The following is a 22,938-nucleotide window of genomic DNA, read 5'->3' as shown; positions in this document are numbered from 1 at the left end:
GTTCTGCTCAGCCGGCCACTTCCTGGGAAGTGCTAGGCCTAGCAGGAATAGAGGGGACAGTGGTAAATCACAAGTAAAAATGAGACTAATTGTTACATCTTAATTTATTTTATTTCTTTACAAATTAAAGATGCATTGAAAAATAAACCAATGAGGAGAAATGAAAGGTCCAGAGCAGGGGCATCCCAGGCTGGGAGCAGACAAGCCTGGCCACCATCAAGCCTAGCCCTTGTCCTGCCCCAGCCAGTTCAGGTTGGAAGGTAACTGTCAGCCACTCTGTCAATACCAAAGCTGGAGTGGTGTCCCGGCAGGAGAGAACAGAGCTCCAGCAGCCACTGACTCTCTCCCCAACAACTCCCAACTTGGAGAAGCAGCGTTTCCAGTGGGAGCTCAGAGTGGGATAGGGGCTGGCTCTGTGAGGTATTGCAAGTTGATGACCAGGCTCTCTACAGAACTATCCAGTGTTGGAGCCTCTCCAGCTGGAAAAGAGGCTGGTACCTCTCCCATGTCTTAATATGCTTTACAACTCATTTCCCAGGCTCATTCATCTCTGACAATGTGCCTCTATCCACTGAGTGATCAACGATCATTGCAGAAGAGAGAGAAAAGCTAATCAACCACTCTCCCTAACTCTGACTTAGTTGCTGACTTCCAGGCCCAAGCAGGACTGACCAGCCACTTCTCTCTCCACTGTATACCCCAGCTCCTGTGCACCTGTATGTTTCATCCCTAATATAGGAAGTTGTTGATGACACTGAGCTGAATTAGTCCCCCCCCCCCCCCCATAGTAACCCTGGGATTCCCACTCCTTCCTGCCTGCCCCTCTCTTCTTGGAGGCTGGTCCAAGGGGACACATAATATTGCCAGAGTCTGGGTGCCTCCAAATCCCCCAACACCGAATCATATACAGTGAACTGAGAAACTACATTCATTACGACAGGATTAGCAGAAAAAGGAGGGTAATGCGAGGGGATAGGGGCACCTTCCATCAGCAGGACATGACAGAGTGGTTGGATACTTGATCCCAGAAAGGTGTCTCCTTATACTTCCCCCTCCCCGCAAAGAGATTGAGGTCAGCTTACATGACTTAGATATGGAACTGTTCCAATTTCTCTGCCATCCTGGAGTACTTTCTGGAAGCCGGCCTGGCACCCTATGCCATTTACCCACTTGCTCTAGCTCAGTAGCTGCCGAATTTCCTTATGCATATGACAGAGAAAGTCCACATAGGATGCTCCCCCACTCAAGCTCTTGTCTTCCACCAGGAAGTGCTTGAACAGCATCTCCAGCTTGTCTTCCTGTTTCACCACGATAAGCTATGGCCAGAAAAATAGGGTCATGAGGCAGGGCCAAAAGAAATTAAACATGCCCTAAATTCCCATTATCCAATCACTTATTCCCACCCCCCTTCTAGGAGAGGACTTGACAAGGTAAGAAATCCAGGATTTAGATCAGTGTTACCTTCATGTACCGTGATCTCTGTGCCCTTAAGCTATCAATGAGGCCTCGCACCTTCTTGGACAGAGGATTATCCAGAACTGGCAGAACACTCTGCAACACAAAATTCATTTATCCTTATGGTAAGATATTCTGAGTCCAGTAAAAAATAGGGCAGCACAGGTTTATTCATCATCTGTAACAAGCCCAGGAATAATGATAGCACCATCCCTCCTCTTCAAATGTTCCCTATTAAAGTAGACTAGCACACAAACTTTACTGGCTCCCACTCATATCACAAAATGCATTTCCACACCCATACTCCCCTCGACTCCCTGCCCTCACCAAGCCACTGGTGATCTGACTGAAGGACGAAACACTGAAGAGGCTCTGGACAACACCCTGTTGGACACTTGCTCCCACCCACAGGAAGAGGTTGAGCCCGTTCTCCAGCAAATATATATCCCCATTGCTTAGACGCTCTTCAGATGCTCGAACTGCTGGTGGTTCAGTGGCACTCTCAACGGGAGACTTTGTCTAGACAAAAGGAAAGGGGCAAAAGGTTATTTACCAAGGACCGAAAGACACATTTGTCGCCCCTCCCCATGAAATTTCAGAAAGCTCTCTCAGTAACTTCTTCAGTGTGAAAATTACATCAGATAATGCAGGTTAAAAACAAATTCACTAGTGTCAGACAACAGATAACATTAACCCTTCCCTTCCTCCTATGACGCCCCTTTCCCAGGACAATGTCTCATCCAGCCCTCAGTCGCACCAATGGTAGAAGCCGAGGATAAAAGAAGACATTGGTCTCAGCCACATCCATGGAAGTAACCAGCTGTCGGACATAGGCACGGTCATCAGTAGTGACTTCAGCTCCAGGCTGCAGAACATCACTCTTCAACACACAGTTCAGGTAAACTGGGAGTAGCTTCATGCACTCAGGAAGGATTAACTGCAGGGGTTATCAAAATAAAGTTAATGATCATGAGCAACCTCTCCCAAATGCAAACATTTGTCCCAACAATTCCTCCAGGGTGCTTGCCCACCTGTCCCGCCGAGGAGGGGCTAGCACAGTTCTTTCTGTAACAGGCCAGGATCTGGGCACACTGAGTGATGAGAGTATCACGAACAGTCTTCACGGGGCTATTGAGGACCCCCCGGTATGCTGGATGGGAAAGGGATACAGCACAGTCACTGGCTGGCCACCCCATTGTACCTACTTTCCTGCTACCACACATACCTGGGAATGCTGAATCACTGACAATCCCCTTTCAGCCCCAATCCCACTTCACCGCGCCTCTACCCTCACCGAACTTGGCCATGTAGTTGATGAGCGTGTCAGTCTCACAGTTTCGATACAGATCAGCCAGCTGAGTGCAGCAGTTCAGGGCCAGATTGTGGATGCGCAGCCGTCGCTGCCCAGCACAGCTGGTGTAGAGCAGGGCACACTAGGGGAAGGGAAAAAGGGAGAACTCATACCCCTCCCTCACCAAAGCCCTCTGTAAAACTGCTCCTTTGCTGGATTATTAAGCTAGAAGAAAGATGAGCCATCCCTTCCCTGGCCTCTTCTAGTCCTCTCCACCCCCCTCCTACCCTCTTCCCTGCAGCCTATTTATATCCAGTACAGTGATACTTGACACTTTCTCCCCAGCCCCTGCCTCCCTCTCACTACCTGCAGGAGGGCTCCACTCTCTTCATTGAGCCGATCGTCATGCTTGAACTCCACAGTCACCGTCTTGTCCCCATCTAGCCCAGCCAGCTCCACATCTGTTGTGTTGCTCATGTAGAAAGCCCCGAAGAAATCTACAGCACGGATACCTGAGGCCACAGGGATAAGCTCACGGCTACAGATATCACAGGAGCCACTTGTCTCCCTCCCAGGTTTAGTCCCCCCACCTGCTCTTCTCCAACCAGGACTGACCAGTGCTTGTCCGAACGCGCATCACAGCATCAAAGCCAACAACCTTCTGTACATCCCGACGCAGGTCACTCAGGAACCGTTCTTGGTCGTTCTCCACCTGCAGCCCCCGGGGCCCAGAGTCACATCACTGACTACATAACAACCTGCAGTCTATCTCCCTGTATCCCCTCCACTCTACAACCTGCTGAATCATAATAACAATAACAGTGAAGATGATAATAATGATAATGACAGCTTTTAAGCATTTACTATGTGCCAAGTACCACATTAAGAACCTTATGTATAACTACTTGATTCTGATGACAAATCTTTTTTTTTTTTTTTTAAGATTTTATTTATTTGACAGAGAGAGATCACAAGTAGGCAGAGAGGGAAGCAGGGTCCCTGCTGAGCAGAGAGCCCGATGTGGGGCTCAATCCCAGGACCCTGAGATTATGACCGGAGCTGAAGGCAGAGGCTTTAACCCACTGAGCCACCCAGGCACCCCTCTGATGACAAATCTTAATTAAGAAGTATTAAAACCCCATTTTACAGATGAAGAAACAAAAGCAATAAGTGAGTAATTTCTCCTAGGTCATATTGCTAGTATTCTGGGAGGGCCAGAACAACAACCCAGGACTGTTTCCAAGCCCCATGCTCCTAACCACTACCCTTATGGCTCTCTTAAGGGTTTTCTCCACCACTGGGATTCCTATTAAGGAGTCAGTAGCTAAAGAGCTGCTCCACATGTAAGCAGACATTCCCAGTCCCACTTCCACCTGCTACCCAAAGTCCCATGCCCTACCTGAAAGCAAGCATATTTGTAGACAGAGCCACCGGTGAGCTGTGGTACAACAGAGAGCGTGGCCACATCCACATACTGGTTAGGGAAGAGAAAGAGATCTACACAGCAGCCCTGGGCCACACACTCTTTGGCCAGGGTCTGATAGGCACCTGTCTGAGGCTGGAACAGAGTCTGGAGAGGAACAGAAGAAAATATTCAAATAGCCCCACCCTACTTGAGAACTATGTATTTAATATGGGATATTCAAGTATATGCACAACTTCAGATCTACTTCATAGGTATTTGCAACAGTAGTAGAACATTCTCTTAAAAAAAAAAAAAGAATCTATCAAGGGCTTTGGGATGAAATGGGGTAGAGAAGTGCGGGAACAATGGACAAAGTTGGCAGTCACAGACTTGACATGTGAAAGAATAGAGAGTCTAGTCCCAGTACCCCCTCAAGAAAGGTAAGAGTATTGCATTGCAAAGAATCACGACCTTCCTCTGTCATGGAAAGTCCTCCCCACATCTCCCAATCCCATACCTTCTCCTTGTCTGTGTTGATCAACTTCCTATCGTCTCTGTTCTTCAGTTTCCCTGGGGCCTCTGCAATGGGCAGGGAAGTATGGAACAGAAACAGCTTCCCTGCACACTCAGCAGCCTAGGAAAGAGAAGACTACTTGTTCATTCTTTCCTTTATTCAGCTATTATTCATTCATCCCTTCCTTCGTCATTATTCAGTGCCAGTTATGTCACATATGCTGACTCACTGGACAGTCTTCAATCACTAAAGAAACAGTAATTATATCCCAGGGTATAAGATGGTCAGAGGAAAGCAAGGCAGAGGAAGTTGTCAGGGTTCTAACCTTACCTTTAGAGCCTCCATGCCAGCCTGGATAACTGGGGCAAATACTGTCTCTGTCTCCCTCGTGTCTGCAAACATTTCAGGAATCTGATCCAATAAGCTGGATAGACAGGTGATGGGAAGCAATCAAAACTGCTATCCAGACTCAATTCCTCAGTCCTTAACCCTGTGAAGAATCATGTGGCTCCCTAGACTGAAAACTCCTGAGGCACAGTCCCTGTCCATCTCCATCTGCTGACCCCTCTGCTCAGCTGTCTGGCTTCCTGTGTTTGTTTCCGCCGCACTCCCACTTTACCTCTATAATCTGGCTCTTACCTGGTGATGACTGCCCGAGACTCAGTGACATTGACAAGGAAGCCATCCAGCAGTGGCACAAACATGTCAGCCACATCAGATACAACCATCATCTGTGGCTGGGCCAATGAGCTCTTCACATTGTAGAAGTGGAGCACCTTATTATAGGTGACGAAGCCAACACGGATTGCTGACTCTTCTGTTCCGCCCTCCCTGTAGAAGGTAACATCGTTACCCACACTTTGCCACAGTCTTCACCAGCCAACATCATGACCTCAAGCTCTACCTATTGAGTCAACAACCCAGAACCACCCACATCCCAGTGATTATCCACCATAAATCTCACCTAGGTAGAAAGTCTAACAGTGACTTGAGCTCCTCACAGAGGAGTCTAACAAGACCACTCCTGATTGCATTGTAGGAGACATCAATCATGAAGATGAAGGCAGGAGGGCTGGGGAACTTATTGTTCTGCAAAGGAAGAAAACGTTGGGGAGAAAGAGGGATTGGTAAGCAGGCTAGTTGACTAGAGAGAAGTCAACATCAAAGGGGACAACGAAAGAGTAAGGGAAGTGAACATAGCAATTCTTAGCTGTCTCACTGTCCGCTACCCACTGCTCCTCCCCATGCTACTTTCCCTTACCTTGCAGTAATCTACAGTGGCCAAGAATTCATAAGAGCCCAGGGATAGCTCAGGACGGTCATAAGCATCCACACGTTTGCCGGTATGATCCAGATGTTGAAAATACTGGGGGGGAACTGTGGGGAACATGACAGACTATTACTCAAATGTCTATCTCAATCTTAGTAAGTCTGGCTTGGCTCAGCTCACTCTACTGCCCCACATCCCCATACGTGCCCTACTTCCCCAGTTCCTAAATAAGTGAACCTCACCTATCTGACTAGAAAGAGAGTAAGAGACGCAATACAGAAGAACAAACCCCCAGTCCCAGCCCTTGTGAACATACCATCATTGATACAACTGCAAAAGCAGCACTGGAAGCGCCTCCCTCCTTCAACGAACTGCATGAAGGGACACATATATGCTTTGCAGCGGTTGCAGCGCAAAGGGCCAGATTCCCCGTGGTCCACGACATACGGTGAAGCCTACAGAGCAAAAGGAAGGGGCTCAGAGAGTGGAAAGCTACAGTGGGTTGAGGCATGTGGCAAGAGATGAAGAGGAACAACCTGAAGGGAGGAGGGCACGGCTAAGATATTTTGCCTGAGGAGAGAGTACAGTGAAGGGGAATGAAGATAAATGATGAGAGTACTGGTCACAGGAACGTCCTTAAGAGTTCAAATTCTATAGTTCCCTCTTCTTATTTCTCATCTCCAGAATTCCACTTTTTGAAAGAAAAGAACTGTGAAAGTGGCCCGATCAGATAAGGAGCTGCCATAGGCATGTAAGGAGAAAGCCAAAGATAACCTAGGATTCTCATTTCTGGCCCTGTGTTCAATTCTCCTCACTTTTTGCCCTAGGGATCCTAACTCTGCTTCCTTCCCCAGCCAAGTATCTCTAACACTGATCCTCCTCCACCTCTGGGTTTCTGTGACAACTACCAATGTCCCAAGCACATGTCACCCTACAGATAAGAGATCAGCACCCAAGTGTCTAACCATCCCCATTGAGACCCAGAGACAGAAAAAAAAAATAAATAAACAAACAGAGCAAGATGGAAAGAAGCAGGTTATAAACTTCATCTTGAGCTTCCAGTTACAGAGAAATCTACCCTAAATTCAGTAAGCTAAGAATAAACATGATGGTATCCTACCAACGCCTGGCAGAGCAGCTGATAAGCTCACTCTCTCTTTTCATGCTGATTCCAGGTACTGAGGTGATAAATCAGGGCCCAAGTCAGGTAAGAGAAGGACTACTGGACCCTAATCTACCTTTTTTTCTTATATGCTGTCCTAACATTCCCTAACTTAGCTGGGATGACAGACAGTACAGAAGAAAAACAGGATAATGTACTTGTAATCATCTGGAGATGACCATGCCATGAGAGGCCTCTGCATTCGGCCATCTCCTCCCCTGTAAGTTGGCCATACCTCTTTTCATAGTTTGTCTCCCATATGGCCCCTGCTCCCCTCCAACAATTTCTTGGGCTTTTCCTTTCATCCCAACCATACCTGTCAGGCATGGGCCCTGGGAGAGAAAGCTATTGAAGATACCCTCCCTTCTCGCCCAACCAAGACTTCTTCCATTATGACTGCCAGAATCATTTCTAGGAAGAAGTCTTCTTCCCCGCTTCCTCCCTTTCATTATACTCTAGTCCCTTCCCTGACTTACCTCCTCTGGCGGCAGCCTTGCCAGTGGCTTGATGACAGCCGCCAGGGGCACCTGAGCCTGCTTAGCCATGTCAGATGTGCAAGGGATGTTATAGGATGTGCATCGGATATATCGGGGACTTGCATTCCCTAGAGGAGGCAGAAAACCAGGGTCAGATCAAAGAATCCCTCCAAACACCAGCTCTCCACTGCTGATCCACCCATCGCCCCCCAAAATGCTAAATGGTCAGTGAGGCCATGATCTCACAGTAGAGCCTAGGTTGGGTTCCATGCTCAGCAAGAGTCTGCTTGAGATTTTCTCCCTCTCCCTCTGCCAGTCCCCTGTGCACACTACCCCACCCCACTTCTCTCTCTCAAATAAATAAAGCTTGAAAAAAACCAAAAAACTGATAAAAGTTTACCCATAGTAGAAAAAGCCCTCTAGGGAGAAATTAATACCCTCCTTACCTTGGTCTTTCACCAGGAAGTTGGTGGTGACTAAGGGTGGCACCTGTCCCCGTACTCCAGTAACAAATGGCTCTGAACCCCGGTTGTTCCTATCATCCTCAATAACCTGAATCTGTAGGGAAGAAGTAAAATGAATGAGGTGACAGAAGAAAGCAAGTGCCAGGTCCTGGAGAGCCAGGAGAAAGAAAGGCTAGAGCTACAGCCGGAAACTAGTAATCTGCCAAGAATACCTCAAGCACCAGGTATGCTCTCCTTCCGGAGATCACATAAGATGCTACAAGGCCAATCTTCCACTCTATAATCAGCAGCAAAATGCTCAGCAGGCAACACGGAGAATGGGCTTCTTTATGAATTACCCTGACCCCCAATCTGTGGTGACCACCCCACTATTCCCCCCAGTCCAGGAAAGCTCCAGGTCTCATCACAAACCTTCCAACAAGATTGGATTCCACTTCCCTCCCCCAGCACGCCTCCCCTCCCAATCCTCTCACCAAGACACATTCTGAGTCAGAGCAGGAAAACAGACAACGGTAACCATGTAAAAAATGAATCTACCCGGAATGACTCTAAACTCAATGAAAGTAGAAGGGACAGAGTGAGGAGAGGATTAAACAGAAATGACCAGGTAAGGTGAAGAAGCAGATGCTGCCTTATTTTCAGGTAAGCATCAGTGTGTCAATATGGGAGAAGAGGATTAAGTACCTGATCTTTACAAGCCCAATCCTCAGTCCCCCACATTTTGACAGACCCAGCAAAGGGAAAAAAAAAAAAAAAAGATTTTACAAAGTTGGCAATCAGAACTTTGTGTAGGCTGATAACCTTTGGTCAGTTACTTTAAGATGGTTTGGTAAAACCAGAAAACGTAAACAGAGAATAAGACTCCATATTCTTAAGAGTTGAAACTTAGAAATGTATCAGAGTCAAACGAACTCTCCCAATGAGAAAGTGGCCCACGCTTTCCCAAACCAGCAGTCTCTTCCCTTGTGAGAAATGCCAGTATCCCAAACTTGTACATCTGTAGTCACCTACCCAAAGTTTCTCCATAAGCTGTAGACAAATCAATCCCAAAGGGGAAGAACCTATCACTCCACTTTGTCCTGTTCTATCAAATGTCACATGCAGGCTACTGGAGGACCCAACCACAGACTAAAACCAAAGCTTAACATGCCACCTGACCCCCACCCTTAGAGCCTGATCTACCATCCCATACTCAAAGCATTGCTAACAGCTTGTCATTTCATTACATGGTGACTTGAGACATGCACATCCTTCTGGTGGGTAAAAGCGAGGGTCTAGAAAAACTAAGGGAAGAGGATGGAGAGGGATGAACATGGTGGATGAGGTGAAGACGAGGTCACAGGCATGCATGGGTGGCATTAACACAGGGATGACACGCACACACACACCACCCCCTGCACTTACTGGACTAGGAATGGCATCAGGGTCTATTCTGTGCCTGGTTTTCTGCTGAGGAGGCAGCTCATTGAGTTGCTTTTAGTGTTTTAATAATAAAGGCAGCAGGGGAATACAGGGAGGGAGACAAAAGAACAAGAAGCAGATGTTACTTCTCTCGACCCTGATGAGTTAGACATGAACCCAGCTCACACTGCTGAAATCAGGCCCTCTCTAGGTCAGAAATTCCAAGTCTCTCTGGCCCAACACATAGGCTTTAATGGCTCAGACTATGATGTACAAAGATAAGGGGGCAAACAGGAAGCAAGCAGGGGTTTTACAGGGAGGGGCTGAAGGGGAGAAGTCTTAAGAAGGAGGAAGAAGGATATTCCTTCCAAAAGGCCAAACCTCCCATCTAAGGACTGTGCTAATGCTTAAAGAAGCTTTTCCTTATATCAGACCAGACTCTCGTTCTCCCTGAAGGAGGGGAAAGGAGAGGCTGCTTAATCCTCTAAGGTCCCTCTTAGCCAACAGGGTCCTTCACCATGGTAATTCCCCAAAGGAAGAGGGAAGAGAACAGAATGGAATATGACAATGGCTAAGCATGGTGAGGTAACTGACAGAGCAAATGTTGTAGACAGAACTATAAAGTAGCCCCCACTTAGGAGTATAGTCCCAATCTCTATTCCAAGGAGGATAAGGAAGGCCTGAAGATTCTGATGATGGCTCTAAGGGTGAGAGTCACCCTCTTCCTGGGAAAAAACAGCTTCCCCACATTGCCCTTATAAACTATAGGTCACTTCTCATCTACACAGCAGGATTCTAGCCAACAAAAGTACTGGAGGTTTCCTCCTAAAACACTGTCCAACTAGAGACAGAGAGAAACCAGTGAGGCTTTCCTTCTCTTAACACCTACCATTAGCTAATTCCCACCAGCTCCACCCTTTAAGAAGACTGCCATCCTACCAAATCTAAGAGGACAAGACCTGGACCCAGCTACTACTTCAAGGGCAGAGGTTACCATGCTATGTCCAATAGTGACAGAATGCAGCACTCAACCAGTGCTCTATTGACACTACTGATCACTCTTGGCTTCCCTTCCTTCCCTGCCCAGCTATGGAGCAAAAGTGCCCCCAAAAGACTTCTGGGGCCTCAAGTTCCAGTTCAAAGGAACTGGTTCTATACCTACAAGAAGATGAACAAAAAGGGAAAATAATCAGAAAACACTAGGCAAACATCTCATCTAGGTTGACTCACTTATCTGGCAGCCACAAACTCTGTCCCTAAGACCACATAAGTATTGACTTACAGGGCTGGGGATGGCATCAGGATCCAGGCGCTTAGGAGGCAGTGGTTGAGGAGGCCCAGGCTGACTGCCAAAGGTGGGTGCTCCTGGGTAGGGACTTCCATAATTGGGCTGAGGGCCCCGGGCTGGTCCAAAGGAACCTGAAAGACAAAGGCACAAGGTTGATAAATTCAAAATCCCCTCCCTGTCTCTTAGGGCCTCAGGAAAATGACCAGACTCCTATAAGTGTAGAATTATGAGGTAATAACCATTCAGAGAAAGACCACACTATCTGAACTAAAAGAAAAAAGAGGGGCACCTGGGTGGCTCAGTGGGTTAAAGCCTCTGCCTTCGGCTCGGTCATGATCCCAGGGTCCTGGGATCGAGCCCCACATCTGGCTCTCTGCTCAGCAGGGAGCCTGCTTCCTCCTCTCTCTTTGCCTGCCTGTCTGCCTACTTGTGATGTCAGTCTGTCAAATAAATTAAAAAATAAATCTTATAAAAATAAATAAATAAAAGAAAAAAGAATGTCTTATAAACCCTACCTCCTAGTAATAATACCCTGAAGCTGTCCATCTAGTTCACCACCTAGCAAGCAATACTAAGAGCAAACAAATAAACAAAACCACCTGACTAGCTGAAGGCTTTGGCCCCTAGACAGACCTTGGGGAAAACTCACCATTTTGTTGCAGCTGATAGCCTGGCTGCTGGGAGGAGTGCATAGATGGCAATGGTCCTGGGGGCCCAGTCATTTGGGTGCCAGGGGGCAGAGCTTGAGGAGGAGGTGAAGACACATGGTTGGGCTGGCTCAAGGAGGGCCCCCCAAAACCCTGTCCAGACAGGAGTGGGCCAGTCATCGAAGGCATCCGAGGACCCCCTGAAGCAGGAGATGTGAAGCTGGAGGCCTGTGGTGGGGCAGATCGCTGGGGAGGCTGGGCCCCAAGATGACCTTGGGCCTGGCTAAGGGGAGGAGCCTGGCCCTGAGGATAGGAGCCATACAGACCAGAGTTGGGGAAACTTCCTGAGGCTGAGGCCAGCGATGTTGGTGGGCCTGAGAAGTAGAAGAGGTAGAATCAGATCTCTAGTCATTTTGCCTTCTTATTCAGTAAATCGCTCCCTTTCCGCATGAGAGGGGCAGGAATGATTGTCCCATCTGCTGGCACTCAGAAGCACAAGAAATAAAAGGGATGCAGGTATACCCCAGAGTCTAATGCTTCTAAAAAGAAGGGCACAGTCACATTCCTGTGGTCATAGCTACTCACCATAGCCCAGACCCACGGGGGGAAGGGCTGGGGCCACAGCACCACTGATCTGCATTCCAGCCAGCTGAGCGGTCACCTGTGCACTCGTTGGGGGAGGGCCATAGGGCTGAAGCACAGTTGGCTGGCTGACCACAGGGGCCAGTGGGACTGACCCAAAGGGCTGAGACCCAGGGAACCTGTGAAGACAAGGAAGGTGGAGGTGGCACGTGGGCTGGGACCCCCTTCAAAGCTGGCAGGAGCTCCACATCATACAAGAAAATGTACTGTTCTACAGCATCTTACTATCATCCTGGGCTCTTCAATGGCTTTGTACTTTTGTATACTTGCAAATATATTATGTTCCTAATGATCTGCACTATGATTATTCATGGCAAATCTTGTTTTCCATTAGGTTCACTCCACAAACATATGCCAAGCACCCTCAGATCAAATGTTTACTAGATTATCACCTCCTCTGACTTAATCCTTTGTGTTGAAAAACCACCTCAATAAACAAACAAATACCTCAGTACTGTTAACAGAAGGCCTGAAGAAGTTGAAAGGGAAAATGTGCAGAAGCATTAACACAATAGGCACTTAACCAATGTGGGATCAAACAAATGCAGTTTGATTGTTTAACTTTTAAACCAAAGTACTTAACTACTTTATCCTGGCAAAGGTGTTAAGAGCAAAGTAGGTCAGCTGACTTTGACATTCTATACTAATCAGAGAGATGATGCCAACTCTACCAGAAGGGGACTAGAGAAACAGGACATAAACCAGATAGCCTTCTAGCTGGGTTTATCTAGTAAAAGCCTCATTACTTGGATAGCTACACTGGACATTCCCATGGCATTAGATGGCACATTAAAATATAAATACAGAATCATTCCAGTATCATTACATATCCATGAGGAACTGCACTGGTGTTTTATGGTGATATTACCATAGAGATCTACAACACAGATTACTATACATAACAAGCTCCATATGGGATTTCATGCATGAATCAAATTCTTCACAACAAGTCAGTTACACGAAAATTCGGATTTATCCTTTCTGCTTATTTTTCTCTACTAAAAAACTTGTACTTTATTATATTTGGTTAGTTTCCACAGTGTTGCAGTTTAACACTTTTCACTCATTCATTCATTTAACTACTATTTTCTGACTGTTATGCTAGTGAACTTTACACCTCCGTAAGCTCTTTGATGGGCTTTGCATTTTTTGTTTTCCATACCACAAACATACTATTAACTCCATGGCCAATGCTCATAAATCCTTGTCAGAATAATTACATTCCATGGTTACTACTTCATTAATATGTATAACTATATCACCTATATCAACTACCCACTGTTACTCCACCACATGCCCTAGGAATATCTGTAAATAGCTTCACAACTTACAAAGTGTATCTAAGTGCTTAATTTAATCCTCACAGCAAAATGAGGACAGAGCAGATAGAAAAGTAAGACATGAAGAGTATAAGCAGCAAACCAAGCTAGCCCAGACCTGATCTTAGTTCAATGTACTTTATTTTTAATTGTAAAATACAATGGAAATAAATACATAAAACAAATATGTATTCAATGATTATACAAACACCAACATAACTAAAAAGCAAGTCAAGAAATAGAACACTAGGACCAAAGGCCTCATGTGTGCCTCTCCTCCATAACAGCTCCCTTTCTTCTCCCAGAGGTAACTACTTTCCTAACTTCTTAATATTCATTTCCTTGTCTTTAAAACAACATAGTTCAGGGGTGCCGGGGTGGCTCAGCTGGCTAAGCATCTGATTCCTCATTTTGGCACAGGTCATGATCTCAGGGTTGTTAAGACAGAGTCCGAGGGTCGAGCCCTGCTCTGGGCAAAAAGTCTCTCTCTCTCTCTCTGTCTCTCCCCACCGCCAAAACAACAACAAACCATAGTTCAGTTATATCACTTTTTTAAACTTTTGTAAATAGAATCACATCATACATACTCCTTGGGTTTGGCATCTTTTGTTCAACCATGACTTTGAAATTCACCTGTAATGGCACTACCTGTCATTACTAAATGCTATTCCACTAAATAAATGTCATAATTTACTGAAGTATTTTAATGTAGATGGATATTTCAGGGTTTTTTTGTTTGTTTTTGTTTTGTTTTGTTTTTATTTGACAGAGAGAAATCACAACTAGGCAGAGAGGCAGGCAGAGAGAGAGGAGGAAGCAGGCTCCCCGCGGGGCAGAGAGCCCGATGCGAGGCTCGATCCCAGGACCCTGGGATCATGACCTGGGCCGAAGGCAGAGGCTTTAACCCACTGAGCCACCCAGGCATCCCTGGATATTTCCATTTTTCTAACTTCTTAATATTACAAATAACATTGCTATGAACACTCACATACTTGTTTATATATACCTAAATTTTTCTAAGGCATATATCTATGAGTGAGTTGCCAGATCATAGGTATGTATTTCTTTAATTTTAACAGATAATTCCAGATTATTTCCCCAAAGTAGTAGTTCTAATTTGCATCCAACCACCAGTGGGTAAGAGATCCTACTACTCCATACACTCAGCAGTATCTGGGACTATCAGACCCTTTAATTTTGCCACTTTGATGGTTACATAGTAGAATCTTACGCTTTTGATTTGTACTTTTCTCATTACTTATGAAGTTGAATAGCTTTTTAATATGTTCTCTTTATCTTATTGTACTACTGACCCTCTGATAGTACCTCAGAGAGAGGATCATCTACTTATGCATTGTGGAAAGAGAAACTACTGTAGTGATTGCTTAGGGTTGAGGGGGAATGAAGGACTAGCAAAATAATAGTAACTATTGAGCTAAAGGATATGGTGTTTCTTCTTGAGGTGATGAAAATGTTCTCAAACTGTGGTGATAGTTTCACATATCTATGAATATACTAAAAACCACTGAATTGTATACTTTAAATGGGAGAACTACATGGTATATCAGTATTATCTCAGTTATGTTGTTTTTAAAAATTCAGTGAGGGCACCTGGGTGGCTCAGTCAGTTAAGCGTCTGCCTTCAGCTCAGGTCATGATCCCAGGTTCCTTGGATTGAGTCCTGCATCAGGATCCCTGCTCAGCAAGGAGTCTGCTTCTCCCTCTAACCCTCCCCCCTGCTTGTGCTCATGCTCTTTCAAATAAAATCTTTTAAAAAATAAAAAATAAAAATCCAGCCAAATAAAACTGCCCTAAAACCTCATATCTCCCTCAAGCTTTTGCTCCTCCTTTAGTCAAACATTACCAAAGAATTGGTCTATCCTCCATCTCTACGTCTTTAGTTCTTATTTCCCTTCCTTCCTTTTTTTTTTTTTTTAAGATTTTATTTATTTATTTGACACATAGAGAGAGAGATCACAAGTAGGCAGAGAGGCAGGCAGAGAGAGAGGGGAAAGCTGGCTCCCCGCTGAGCAGAGAGCCCAATGCGGGGCTCAATCCCAGGATCCTGAGATCATGACCTGAACCGAAGGCAGAGACTTAACCCACTGAGCCACCCAGGAGCCCCTTCCCTTTCTTTTTAAAGAACCTTCTTGGGGTGCCTGGGTGGCTCAGTCATTAAGCATCTGCCGTCGGCTCAGGTCACGATCCCAGGGCTCTAGGATCAAGCCCAGCATCGTGCTCCCTGCTCAGTGGGAAGTCTGCTTCTCCCTCTCCCACTTCCCCTGCTTGTGTTCCCTTTCTTGCTGTGTCTCTCTTAGTCAAATGAATAAATAAAATCTTAAAAAAAGAAAAAATTAAAAAAAAAAAGATCCTTCTTTCTGGGTTTATTTTCCTTTTATTCTTTAGCCTATCCCTTAATAATTTTCTCAACCAAGGTCTATACATGGTAAACTCTGAGTCTGTTTGTAAATGTCTTTATTTGTGCTTTCTCTCAGCTAGGTACATTCTACAATGACAACTGTATTCCCTTAATGCTTTCAAGGTACTAGTCTACTATCTGCTCTCCTCTAAAAGGCTCTGTTTAGCCTAATCAATTTTCTTTTTTCCCTCTGAGAATCCTTTACAGCCTGAGCTGAGGAAGTGTGCTTGTTTCACATTTCCATCTATAAAATACTGCAACAGTACTGACACCAAAGATGACATTTTTTTTAAAAAGCTTTGAAATACAATTTCCATACCATTAGATTTATTCAAGTGAACAATTCAATGAGTTTTAGTAAATTTTATAGAGCTGTGCAGCCATGACCAGAACCTAATTTTAGCACATTTTCATTACCTAAGAAGTTCCCTTGTGTCCATTTGCAGTCCTAAGACGTTTTTCCCACCACTTACCCACAGTCAGCCCACAAGAAATAAAATTCCTTAATATCACATAGTACCAATGTGCAGATTTTCTCCCCAGTCTGTCCGTTTACTGAAGGTGTGGCCCAGGACCACACTTCATAGATGAGGTCTCAAGTCCAAACCCTAACTCAGAAAAGCCCAAGGACTCATCCTCCATCCCCAGTACCTCCTTAAACTGAAGTCCTCAAGTTCTCAAAATGATCATTCCCACCCTCTCCACAGGCAGCCATGGTGTCTACTTACCACTCTGATTTTCAGTTCTCATTTGGTCTCTGACACTTGAGGATTTTACTTTCTTTCTTTTTAAGCTTGATTATGCGCTTGAAAAACCTTTTTTGCTTCTATATCCTCTCTCCTTTTTAGAGGTTTGTAGCAAAAGGATTTTCAGATTGCAATAATCTACTACCCAACTGAAACTCTTTGACTCAATCCAACTACATAGCTGTCTTCATATCTCACTGAAACCACATTTGTCAATGATGCCAAACCTCACCCAACACAATGATCAATTCTCAGTCCTCATCTTACCTTTCAGCAGCAAATAACACAGCTGATTACTCTCCTGCCTTCCTGAAATACTTTCTTCACCTAGTTTCAGGATGCCACACTCTCCTGGCTAATCTCTGATCTCAATACTGCTCTTTCTCATTGTCTTTTGATGGTCCCTCCTCAGACCTCCTTTTAAAATGCTGGTAAGCTCCAAGGCTCTAAGGCTCAGTTCTCAATTCTCTTCCTTTATTTTTTTTTAATGATTTTATTTATTTACTTGTCAGAGAGAGAGAAAGCGAGTATGCACAAGCAGGGAGAGCAGCAGGCAAAGGGAGAAGCAGGCTCCCCACTGAGAATAGAGCCCCATGCAGGACTTGATCCCAGGACCTGTTCAACTGACTGAGCCACCCAGACGACCCCACAATTCTGTTCTTTACTGTCAGTGATCACTTTCTAGATGACTTCATCTAGTCCTATGCCATTAAATAACATCTCTATGCTGAAGACTCCCAAATTTTTATCTCTAGTCCTGATATTATTCCTCACCTGCATATTTGTATATACAACTACATATTCAGTATCTCTGCTTGGTAGCTAGTAGCTTCTTAAACCTATAATGTACAAAATAAACCCTTCAATACATCCCCAAATCTGCTCCTCCTCAAATATATCTCACTTCAGTAAACAGCACCTTTTTGCTTAAGCCAGCAGGTTAAAAGACATCCAGACTTACTCTTTTTCTCTTATCTCACATCCAATCTTATTGACTCTACCTGTGAAACATATCCCAGATCTCTTTCTCACCACCTCTACCACTACCATCCTAAACCAGAACTACTATAACAATCTCCTAATAGGATTGATTCCCTACTTCTACTCTTGAATCCATCAAGGTCACCTCTTTTAAAAATAAATATATTTTTTTAAATTATTAGAGAATGAGGACAGTATATGCAAAATTTTAAAAATATACTGTTTTTAGTAATCACATTTGTGACTGTGTTAGTATTATTGTACTGAGACCATTGTATATAAGAGATAAATCTGAGATCCCCTTTTCCCATTTCTCCCTGAGCATAGGGTCAGTAGGATTGTAACAATTATTGAAGATATATGTCTAGTCAAGAAAAAATTCAAGTTCACAGGAAGAGAAAGAATACACAAAAGAACTTAGGTATGAAGATGGGTTAATGATCTATAGAGTGGACAACAGTAGCACCAGTAACCTGGAAAAATGAAAACAAAATGCAAAAAAGTGGAGGGAAGTGAAAAGAGGATCTAAGAGAAAGGCAAAGAAAAAGAAAAGGAAACAGGCCCTCATCCATTCCTAATTCTTCTAGTTTCATCAAACCAGTTTTAGGTTGACCCAAGTACATACCTCTGCATCTGAACAGTGGAGCTTGGCCCATTCTGTACATCTCCTTGGCCAAACTGGCCATATGCAGCCTGGCCACAAGGGACCTGTGCTGTTGAAGCTGGAGGTGCCTCTGAAGAAGGCGGGGCTCTTGACACACCTGAGGGTAAAGGACAGAAACTAAATGATTGGGAAATAACTTTCTTCTCCACCCTGAGCAAGGAATGTAAAGCAAGGATAAATAAGCTCAGACCTTCGCTGGCCCAATACTATAGCTTTGTAATCAAAAGGATAGAATGAACATGTAACTCTAGTTACAGCAGATTCTGAACATGGATGATCAGTCAGTGTCTTCACTCTCCTAGACAGATATACTACAGGTGAAGCCGTAAGCAGAGCTACAAGAATGTAGAGGCTTCCTGATCACTATACGCTCTTACTCAATCCAGATCACTTTAATGTTTTTACCCTCAACAAAAAGTCACCTCTTTAAAAAAAAAAAAAAAAAAAAAAAAATCTTTTATTTTTAAATACTCTCTACACCCAACATGGGGCTCAAACTCATAATCCCAAGATCAAGAGTCACATGCTCCACCAACTTAGCCAGGTAGGCACCCTAGAAAGTCAACTCTTAAGGAAAAGATCTGACTCCAGAACTCACAAACTTAGAGCATATGGGAAAGTTGATGCAGAAGATGATCAAGTAATTTATTGAACTAGATTGTAAAGAAAGGCTCCTCTTGGGGAGACCATTCTGTCAACCTCTCTTTCATATATTCTAATTATCTTAACCATCTTCTTTTCATCTACTTCTGAGTGTTGATGCTTCCAAGATCACATGGCTCAGGGAAATGTTCTCACAGTTTGAAGATTTTGCCCAGTGGTTTAGTCAAGACAACTGATTTGCCCTCCCATTAGTACTGCCACCTTTGTCTTCATAGAAGCTGTACTCCACCCTTTTGCTCATCAGAGATGCATCAAAGCTATTTCTACTTCCCCCAACAATCCTTTCTGCATACCATCCCCAGCCATCCTTCCCACATGAAATGCAGGGAATTAGTAAGTTGGCACACGACTTTGGAAATATTGCTGACCCCTGCTCAGTTGTTTTTCTTTTGCTCTGTTAATCAGTAGAGATTTGACAAATTAGAACCTGCCTACAGCTTTATTAATCTGAACCTGCTCATGAGCTATCACAGAACCAGATACGTTTTCCTTTCAATAACAAAACTTCCTCTTGAGGCAATGCCAAACTCCATCTTGATAAGCCAGGACTTGAGAGTTAGGAGATGGGACTCTGTCCAGCCAAAGTCTCAACCCAGAATAAGACTCTTCCAAAGACCTAAGACCTAATCTCACCACTTTACAAATTTTTTTTCTAAATTATAATTAAAATGGTAATACTTCATTCATTTCCCAAATTTCACTTATGCCTCCTTGGTGCCTTCTTTTCCCCATATCCTTGCATGGAACTTATTATCTTAAAAAGCATAAAATGTTTGGGATAGGGGTGCCTGGGTGGCTCAGTGGGTTAAAGCCTCTGCCTTCGGCTCGGGTCTTGATCCCAGGGTCCTGGGATCGAGCCCCGCATCAGGCTCTCTGCTCAGCAGGGAGCCTGCTTCCTCCTCTCTCTCTGCCTGCTTCTCTGCCTACTTGTGATCTCTGTCAAATAAATAAATAAAATCTTTAAAAAAAACAATAAAATGTGAAACTTAAAAAAAAAAAAATGTTTGGGATACCCTAAGTCTTCAGCTAGCCTAATCAAAGATCTATTGTTAGCCATTTCCCAAAAAGCCATATGGATAATCCATAGAGTACCAGCTGCTCTTCTTGAAAAAGTAATGTAAAAGTCCAACACTGATCCTAAGGTAGACCAGATTAGTCTTCTCTTATTGCCCTGATATTACAGACCATCTAAGAAGCAAATGAAACTCAAGCAAAGGCAAAGAATGACATGAGCAGAAAGACAGGAGAAGCACACAAACACCACCACACTTTTTATCCATGAATTAGTTTCTCTGTCACAGGGTCATTTATGCATAGAACCATTAATTCAGTGAGAGGCATTATCAATATATATGAAGAACAAGTGATTTCAGGGAGACTTTAGGTCAACAGGAAACATTCGATCCCGGTTACAGGCTCTGGAGGAGCTGTGACCACAGCCCAGCCCTCCAGCTGTGACCAAAGCAGGCAGTTGAGGCTGTACAGGGTGACACTCACATGAGGTGAACTGTCCCTGAAACTGAAGATGTGCTTCCACTGAAGATGTGCTTCCACTAGATGTCTTAAGGCAGAACTCCATAAAAACAGGGAAGGGCAGACTGCCCACAAAGTTCTCAATGCCTGAGAGCCAGAGTCATGTTCCTCAATCCCAGCCACCCCAACTCTCTAGGCAGCTTAGGTAGGGCAATACCACCCAACCTGAACACTACTGATTCCCATTCTTAGCTCAAAGGAAACTTGGAAACATACCTGGGGGAGGTGTTTGCTGATAGCCCGGTACTGGGCCATTGTAGGCTCCATAGGGAGTTGGGGGGGCTGTGGACCCTGGTTGCCCACCATAACTGGATTGATGATACCCTGGGTAGACAGGCTGGGACTGCCCAAATGGCGGCAGAGGTGGAGCTGACTGGTTGACATTCATTATGAGTGCATCCCCAACTCGATCTCACCTAAGATGAAATAGAAGTGAGAAATTAGTCGAAATCAACTTTCTAAAGACAGAGCAACTATAGAGGGTAGGAAGTAGACACAAAAAAGGACTGACCTTATCAGGCAGTTATCAGCCTAATTGTTCCCATACTACCACAGGATCTTTATAATTTTCTGTTCCAGCCAATAGCCAGATTACCTCCTCAAAGTAAAGATTTGTTACTGTGAACCCTATGCTTTGTCACTGCCAAAAGGGTATAAATTTCAACTTCAGACACGCCCAACGGAATGGGGCAACAGCCTCCATTCCCCAGTGGTAATGATTTCTAATGTCTAGTCACACAAGGAGTCCTGCTACTGATGAACTACTGTGATATTAAATAAATGAAACAATGTTCCCACTTCTAACTCATTCACTCTAGCATGGGTTCATTCAACAAAAACTGAATACCCTTTAATGTGCTTTGTAATCACTCAGGCTACACATATAAAACTTATCAGCTAAATTCCTTCCTTCCTCCTCAAAAGACAAATTTTGGAGTAACTGATCAGAGAAATGAAATTCTTTGGCTGAACTGCAATAATTCAAATGCTACTCCATTTCCAGGCTTTCCACCAAAAGAATGTTGGATTTGAGAACTGAAGCATTAAAATCATTAAATGTAAAGGACACCCAAAAACTCTAGTAGGGTACCAGATACTATTAAGTGCAGGCCAGGCACAAAAACTTCTCACAATAACCTAGGAAAAGAGTTCAAGGATCAATGACAAAGTTAAATTTCATGTAAAAAGATCATTTATCTACCTTCAAGCAGAGGAGCTAGGAGTATCCCAAGTCCCATGCACTCCTCCAACTATTCTGTTTCTGCTTTCCTTATTGCCTGTCATGAATCTAGGCCACTACTAAAGTTATTACAATCTTGCCCAGCAACAGAGGAATGAATTAGAGGGCCTTTTCCAGGTCCTTCCAAGAATAAGACTATCTAATCACATCTAAACAACCTGATCATTCCAACTCCTCTATAGACAGATGGGGCAAAAGAAGCAGTACAGTTCACAGCTGCTGCAATAGAACAATGGGCCTCTCCCATTTGCTAGAGAGGGTCATCCTGAGTATAGAAAAGCTGAGCTACTTCTGGACTAGAATTCTTTAATCTTACAACCATCCCAGGAACTGTTCTTCCAAATCCTAAACCTTGCACAGGTCACAACATTAAGCTTGACGGATGACCCCTTCCCCTCTATCTTCCTAAAGTCAGGGTGGGGGCGGGGGGCGGAGGAAAGCAGCTTCTGCGCCAGAAAATAATCTCACACCCAAGAGTTTGGAGTAAGGCTCAAGTCTGGACTCCATTCTGGGTAGACAGCCGAGGGTGACAACCCAGAGGGCGGGGCAAGCTTCCTAGAACTCTGAAAGTAGTCGAGCTTGTGGAGGCTGGGAGCGCCAGGCATCAAGACCAAGAAGACAAACTAGCTTCTCGGGCCATGACGAGAGGGGTGGTCCATTAAGCATGGAGATCGAGCGACTTGCGCCCTTCAACAGGCTCCGGGCAGGAAGCGGGAGCCGGAATCTGGGCCTGGAGGAGAGAAGGGAGGGTCTAGAACTGATCCAGGATTATGGATGCGTGAGGCGAGGGTCTCTCCCTGTGCCCCGCCCCCAGGCTCCTCCCTTCCTTCTCAGACCGGACCCCGAGCAGGCCATGATACTCCGGCCTCTCCCCTGCTTTCCTACCCACCAACCTCCCGATGCCACTCCTCACCCGGCTCCAGATCCAGGTTCGACTTCGTTCCTAACGTCAAGGCTCCCAGGCCCAACTTCCGGTTCCGAGGGGGCCGGAGCGTCGTCCCCGGAAGTTCCTCCCCCACGCTCCGGGGCCGAACACTCCTTCTGCCACGTCTGCAGTAGACGCGAGCTCAAGAACCCGGATGCCGCGCATGCGCCACCCCCCTTCCCATCATGGCTGCCCCCGCAGATTCTTATGCCTTTCCGCCTTTTATTTACCCCAAGATGTTCGGGTCACTTTACGGCCCCACTAACCGATACGTGATCGAGAAGGCTAAATCAAACTATCTTTAGCAACGCCCCCACAATCCTCCTATGACGCATTAGTGACCTCTGATCTAGAATCCTATAGCCACTTCCTGCTGACCCCTGACCCCATTGATTTCCGTCTACAAAGTTGCTTTTACCTATGACTTTTGCTG

General features: G+C 45.0%; 1 protein-coding gene across 5 annotated transcripts; it reads right to left on the bottom strand.

Moving 5' to 3' along the window:
* Nucleotides 1-116: 116 nt before the first annotated feature.
* SEC24C (SEC24 homolog C, COPII coat complex component) lies at nucleotides 117-22,644 on the bottom strand. Of its 5 annotated transcripts, XM_046026876.1 has the most exons (25): nucleotides 22,494-22,564; nucleotides 22,051-22,310; nucleotides 20,557-20,756; nucleotides 18,106-18,241; nucleotides 11,959-12,134; nucleotides 11,376-11,747; nucleotides 10,721-10,857; nucleotides 9,442-9,510; nucleotides 8,020-8,131; nucleotides 7,574-7,701; nucleotides 6,252-6,390; nucleotides 5,927-6,042; nucleotides 5,630-5,754; nucleotides 5,305-5,496; nucleotides 4,996-5,089; nucleotides 4,669-4,785; nucleotides 4,146-4,316; nucleotides 3,362-3,458; nucleotides 3,113-3,258; nucleotides 2,750-2,888; nucleotides 2,487-2,605; nucleotides 2,213-2,392; nucleotides 1,783-1,974; nucleotides 1,462-1,551; nucleotides 117-1,316 (listed from the first exon to the last, which is right to left on the bottom strand). In XM_046026876.1, exons 3-25 carry the CDS (start codon nucleotides 20,726-20,728, stop codon nucleotides 1,176-1,178), a joined length of 3,360 nt encoding a protein of 1,119 aa, XP_045882832.1. In that variant the 5' UTR covers nucleotides 20,729-20,756; nucleotides 22,051-22,310; nucleotides 22,494-22,564; the 3' UTR covers nucleotides 117-1,175. The 5 variants fall into 5 exon arrangements, with proteins under 5 accessions (XP_045882832.1, XP_045882830.1, XP_045882831.1 ...); XM_046026874.1 differs by lacking the exon at nucleotides 22,051-22,310 and having other exon boundaries at nucleotides 22,494-22,644; XM_046026875.1 differs by lacking the exon at nucleotides 22,494-22,564 and having other exon boundaries at nucleotides 22,049-22,454.
* Nucleotides 22,645-22,938: the final 294 nt, after the last annotated feature.

Source organism: Meles meles, chromosome 13 (genome assembly GCF_922984935.1).
Source record: "Meles meles chromosome 13, mMelMel3.1 paternal haplotype, whole genome shotgun sequence".
NCBI lineage: Eukaryota > Metazoa > Chordata > Mammalia > Carnivora > Mustelidae > Meles > Meles meles.
Note: the sequence above shows the minus strand (reverse complement) of the source record. Positions and strands in the feature narration are given on the sequence as shown.

Excerpts from the sequence above, each read along its gene's own strand:
- SEC24C (XM_046026874.1), bottom strand. The coding sequence starts at position 20,728 with ATGAATGTCAACCAGTCAGCTCCACCTCTGCCGCCATTTGGGCAGTCC. Across the intron at positions 5,090-5,304 it reads TCTCGGGCAGTCATCACCAG|CTTATTGGATCAGATTCCTG; the intron begins GTAAGAGCCAGA and ends CTGTCTATCCAG. Across the intron at positions 2,889-3,112 it reads AGAGTGGAGCCCTCCTGCAG|TGTGCCCTGCTCTACACCAG; the intron begins GTAGTGAGAGGG and ends CCCTTCCCCTAG.